We start from the raw sequence: 6,215 nt of genomic DNA on the forward strand, positions 1-6,215 counted from the left end.
TTGCTGAATTTGATGAAGCAAGGATATCTTGTGGGTGAAGTCCATATGGTAGAGATGTGAAAGCAACTTTTGACCAATAGCTCAAGAGGAACTGAATCTTGAAAACAACCATATAGGTGTGAGCTGTGAGCTGGAAATTGGCTCCTAAGCCCAGAGATGCCTGTGATCCTGGCTGACACCTTGCTTACTGTAGCCTCTGAGAGACTCTGAAGCAGAGGACTCAGTTATGCTGTGCCTAGACTCACGACCCACAGAAACTGTGAGATACCAAATGTGGGTCACTTTAAGCCACACAGGTTTGGATAATTCATTACATAGCAAAGAAGACCAAGACAAAAGGGTCATTGCTTCGCATTTTTATTATGATGTGGAACCATGACTTAACATCAGTTAGTATTGCTTAATGGAGTCGACATACAAATTGTTATACCGTGAATTATTCTCAGTTAAGACCACATTTTTCAGACTTTGCCAAAACAAGCCTTCTGCCTTGGGGTTTTCAGGCCACTGGAGGATGGAGCTCTTACAGATCCGCTGCCGTAGCCGCAAGTACTGAGAATGTTGTAACACTGGCTCCAGCAGAATAAATATAATCACATCCATGTTCTCGTCCATGAGCCTCTGCAAGGCTAAATAGAAAGCTGTCTTAAAGTTCCAATTTTTGGCATATTTTTTGGTTAAAACAAATATTGTTTTCTTGCTTTGGTTGATGCTCTGCATGACGTTGTCGATGATGGCTAATCCTGGATCCCAGTCTCTCTCCTCTAAACACAGAAGAACATTTTTTTCTTCACTCTCTTCAAGGTGGTAGCGCAGTTCATTTATCACCCAGTCAGTAACAGAGGCATCTTTGGTGTCATATGAAATGTAAGCATCGTAGAAAGTTTGGGATGTGGAAAGAGACCTATAGCCTTTTACCTTAGCTAAACACACATGATAGATAAACCAGACATCCCAGTAAAACAAATGGTGAGCCAGGGCAGTCAACATAACCATAATGGTGATAAAGAATGTGAAGAAAAACAATACTGCTGCGATGGTATCTGAAACACAAGTTGTTAGCTCCAGACTCACAATGCTTTTCCCTCTTTGATCCCCAGGACTGTCACAAATGACGTCTATCAACCTAGGAATTGTAATGTTCGGATTTTCATCCATCCAACTTTGAAAATCTCCAATGTCACAGGTACAGTCCAAAGGGTTTCTACCTAGTTCCAAAACAGCTAAATTGGTGGTGGTCTTAGTTTGAAGCGTGGATTTGTTTAGCATCCTTAGCAGGTTGGAACGTAAATCGAGGTGCACCAGACTGCTGGCTCCAGAAAGGAAACCAGAGGGCAGGTGGGAAATCCTGTTTTGACTTAACAGCAGCTTCTGGAGAGAAGTTGTAAATGTAGATAGGCTATGAGTTACCAAGGAGAGCTTGTTTCTACTTAGGTCAAGCAAATGGAGCTGAGGAAAGTACTGGAGTAATGTCCAGTTAAAGAAATTTAGCATGTTATCATTTATATATAGTTTGGTGAGATTCTGGGGCAAGTTCAGGAAGGCTTCATCTGGAATACGCTGAAGGTTATTAAAGGATATATCCAATCGTGTCAGATTCACGAGACCTTTAAAAATGGTGATATACCTGCCGTCTTCAGCATTCCACAGAAGGTCAAGGCGGTTTCCACTGAAAACTAATTCTTCCAGGGACAGGCTTTTTAGCTCATACTCTGTTAAAGTATAAATGCTGTTGTAGCTCAAGTTTAAAACTTTTAGTTGTGTTAAGTTCTGAATAAATCCTAGACGATGTGTTACCCCTGCTATTCTGAAATAGTGGGCGTTATAGCTGAGATCTAGAACTTCCAGGTAAGGCAAATCTTGGAGAGTTTTATCATCATCAAAGTCCAGTCTATTGTTTGTCAGATCCAAATATTTGACACCTCTCATGGCTGAGAATTCATTTCCGTGTAACACTTGACCATTGCCGTTTGAAGACAGATTCAAGCAGGCAATGTCAGTAAAACCTTCAAATTGCTTTTCCCCAATAAAGAAAATACTGTTCAAGCTTAGATCTAAGGATTTGCCGTAAGCAGTACATTGCGGCTTTATTAAAGGAGTGGTTCTGTGATAAAAATTTGAATGTGGGTCAAAGTTGGTATCTGCTGAGCGTGTTTTCAGAGTATGACTTTGGAAAGACAAACCATTTGTATTGTTTTGCCTGATATCGTTTACTAAGGGTGATATTCTGTTTTCTGACAAGTAAATAATTTTCAGATTGGAGAATTGTTGGAAAAGGGTAAAATCAATTTGCTTAATAAAGTTAATGCCCAAGTTGATAGTTTTCAATCTTGAAAGATTCATCAGGGGCTGGAAATCTTCTTTTCTAAGTTTTTGGAACACATAACCTCTTAAATGCAATGATTTGAGATGCCTGAGTTTAGAGAAGTTTTTGGAAATGTTAATATATTGTGGATATTCTGTCTTCACATAGTTAAAAGATAAGTCAAGTGTTTCTAAGTAGTCCAGCTTAGTTAAAAATGCTCCAGAGGCTATTTCTTGTATTAAATAGTTGAATTCAAGATGCAGCACTTTCAGATGAGGCATATTGTCAAACCAAGTTGCACAAATTGTCCGGAGAGAAGTGCTAGAGAGGTTTAGGTAACGAAGTTGGGTCAGGTTTTGGAAAGCAAGAGGTTGTATTTGAATTGAAGCATCTTTTTCACAAGGTTTGCATGGAAATGGTGCATTGAAACACCTTGGACAGTTCCCACTTAAATCTAGTAATCTTAAATTTCTCAATCCCTTGAAGTCTTCCTCAGTGATGTTTTTGATGTTGGTATTGCTCAGAAAAAGTTTTCTTAGGGAGATTAGCAGTTTGGGTGGCACATGGTAAAGATGATTGAAAGATAGTGAGAGCACTCTCAAATCTGTAAGATTTTCAAATGTTCCTTCTTCTATGTGAAATGTTTTGTTACAGTCAAAATAGCAGTTCCAGCCCAAATAGAGACTTTGCAACTTCTTAAGTCCCAAAGTGTCCTTCTTAGTTACCAAAACGATATTGTTTTGAATTAGGCTAAGTTCTCTCAAAGACTCAGGCAAACCAGTGGGTATCTTGATTAACTGGTTATCTTCAAGCAGTAATTCCCTTAAGTTTTTTAGGTTGAGGAATGCCCCATCTGTAATATTCATGCCGTTTTTATTTGGGTTCCGTAGATTGGCAGAGTTGTGGTTTAGATTTATTTTAGTAAGACTTTGCAGACCTTGAAATGATTCATTCGTTATGTGTGTGATGAAATTATCAGATAGGTCTAGCTCAGTCACATATTTGCCCACTGTTTGGGGAACTTCTTGTAGTCGAAGGTTGTTGCATTCTGCAATAATGGAATCATTTTGCCTTTTCTCATCACAAGGATAACTTCTAAAATAATTTCTTTCAATGAAGAACTCACAGGAACCAGAGGTTAGCAGGAAAAGGCAGGTCAGAATTGAAGACTGAAGGGACATATTTTCCTAAGGAAAATCAAAAGTGAAAGTTCAGTTTTAGAGTAGCAGTATTTCTCATCCATTTTTTGAAGAAATTAAGTGTTTTGCCATACTTTCATGAGTTTTGAAAAGTGAATTCTCTTAACAATTACATAAATTATATCAGATTAGGTTCAGAATGATTTTACTGGGTTTAGCTTCATGGAGCTAGAAGAATTAGAAAATTGAACCAACCCATGGTATGGTGGTTAAGGTGACTGGATCCCATGTGGCCAACTGCATCATTCAAGTCCTGGACTGGCAGCTTGAAAAACACAATGGGCATGTGTGTGCTATGCTCAAAATTCTGAAAGGAGGGAGAAATAGAGGAGAAGGGATTGCAGCACAACCATGCCCCATGGTGGGTGTTTTCTCACTTGCCCTCTCTCTGGCAAAAACCTATGTCCTCTGGCAAAAATTTTAAATACAAAAAGAAAAGGAAAAGAAAGTCACTTTCCCACTCTTCTTCCCTGTTTTTCTTAGCTAGTGGGTGACCTGGAGAATCTAATTGGTTACACTCATAATTTATAAGTTAGCTCACAGGCTAGTGGGTACAACAGAAACAAGTTAAACATGACAACATTACAATATTTCAGCAGTGGTGAAGTATATATACTGCCAGAGCCTAAAAGTGGGGGATTTGACCTATTCATGGAAGCTGAGGAAGACAGCCCAGAGGAAGCGAAGTCTGCATTGTGATTGTAAGATTGAGTAGGCACAGGACCAGCAGATAGTGTAATGGTTACATTGCTGGACTCCCACATAGTAGACTGCGGTTCAAGTTGTGGACCCAGTGGCTTAAAACTCATGCCAGGCGCATTGTGTGACCAAGATTCTGAGAGGAGAATGGAGAAGAAGGGATTGAGGTGTGGCCATCCCCTTGAGAGGTGATTTCTCACTTTCTGTCTCTCTGTCCTCTCTGTCTTTCTGGTGAGCATACCCTATTGCAAAAATCGCTCTCTCTCTCTCTCTCTCTAAAAAAAAAAAAGGTTAAGTAGGCACAGTTATAAGGCACAATAAAGAGGTCAAAGGAATGTTCTAGGCAAAGGAGACAGCATATGCAAAGGCCTGAGTATATTCCTGTGAGTTTCCCATGTTGTGTCTTCAGAAAAGCCCTGGGACAGGAATCAAGAGAGACATGGTATAGGCCCAAGACAAGAGACATCAGTTTTTATGTTCTCAAAACTGATTTAATCCTGCACAGAACTGCTTGCAGCAGAGGACCCAGAGTAAGAGCTAGGGCCAAGAGGGTTAGAAGGGCACAGAGGAGGTAACTAGTAGAGGTACTGCAGAGGTTCTCAGAGTCTCCTTGTCACCATGTCCAATGGACATGATTCAGTTCTCACCTTTCTCTTTTTTTCCCCTTTATTCATGATATAGCACAAATGAGAGTGAGAAAGGGCAAGAGGAAAACACCCTCTATAAATCCAGGCCATGCTGTGATCCCCTTCTTAATGCTCATCAGATCCTGGGCACTTGTGTGTATGTCTAGCACATTTCAGGCTGACCAGGCCAGGGATTCAAACTAGTTACTGAATAGGATCTGGCTTCTTTAAGCAGCATATTATTGCTGTGCCAATGGAGATGGTCCTTTCCTCTTCACCTTGATGAGCATGTAAATGTAAGGAACTAAGAGGAAGCCATGGGCCAGCAGGTAGCATGGTGGATAAAGCTCTGGACTCCCACATGGTTGACTGCAGTTCAAGTCCCAGACCCAGCAGCTTGAAAATCACACCAAGCACATGCACATGTGAACCCAAAATCCCAGGAGGAAAGTAGAGGAGGAGAGATTGTGGTATGGCCATCCCCCCTGAGGGTGATTTCTTACTTTCCCTTTCTCTGTATCTCTCTGTCTCTTCTGTATTTATGTTGTACAACCCAATGTTTTGAAATATGCATGCATTGTGGAGAGGCTAAATCAAGCAAATTAACACATGTATCACCCACATACTTATCATTTTAAAAATATTGCCTGAGGGCACATGTGCTCACCACAGAGAGAAAGAGGAAGAGAGGGAGAGGGAGAAAGCACCCCAATGGGATGTGATCAAGCTGTAATCCTCTTTCTTCCATTTCTCCATCCTGTCAAGACTTTGGACACACATGCTTATGTGCCTGGTGTGTTTTTCATGCCTCCAGGGCCAGGATTCAAACCACTTAGTTGACCATGTAGGATCTAGCTCCCTTAACCACTAGGCCATAGAGCAGGCTCATACTTACCTTTTTATTTTAATTCATTAATTAGCTAATTAATTAATTTTTATGGTGAGATCACTTAAAAATCTACTCTCTTAGCAACCTTCAAGTGTACATTACTTAACTATGGTCATTATGCTTCACAGTCGATCTCTTAAACTTATTTCTCTTGTCTAACTGAAATTTTATACTTTGAACAATAAATCTCTCTCCAATTTCCTCCCACCAAGAGTGAATTTTGATCTTTGTCTGAGGAGCAACACAAGCCTTTGAAGGTTTTAAGCAGAGTGCTACCATGCTTAAGATTGATTTGGCAAGAGGGTACAGAACTTCAGGCGTGAGCTGATGATAGTTTGAGCTAGGTTGGTGGCAATGGAGATAGAAATGGATTCGAGAGATACTTAGGAGGTAAATCTAGACAGCAGTGGACATATAAAAGGGGATTAGAAGGGAAAGGGAGTCACTGAGAATGACTTCCAGTTTCCTGGTCTGTGTGTCTGGTTGGATGAGGGTGC

The 6,215-nt window shown here is 40.4% G+C and overlaps 1 protein-coding gene across 1 annotated transcript in view; it reads right to left on the minus strand.

The window, feature by feature from the left end:
* Positions 1–349: 349 nt before the first annotated feature.
* Positions 350–6,215, minus strand: part of TLR8 (toll like receptor 8) — a 21,436-nt gene continuing 15,570 nt past the window's right edge. The window contains exon 2 of the mRNA XM_006172017.3: positions 350–3,492. Coding sequence (XP_006172079.1) covers positions 391–3,486 — 3,096 coding nt within the window. The 5' untranslated portion in view covers positions 3,487–3,492 and the 3' untranslated portion in view covers positions 350–390. The remainder of the gene's footprint in view (positions 3,493–6,215) is intronic.

Source organism: Tupaia chinensis, unplaced genomic scaffold, assembly GCF_000334495.1.
Source record: "Tupaia chinensis unplaced genomic scaffold, TupChi_1.0 Scaffold150243_1, whole genome shotgun sequence".
In the NCBI taxonomy this organism is placed as follows: Eukaryota; Metazoa; Chordata; class Mammalia; order Scandentia; family Tupaiidae; genus Tupaia; species Tupaia belangeri.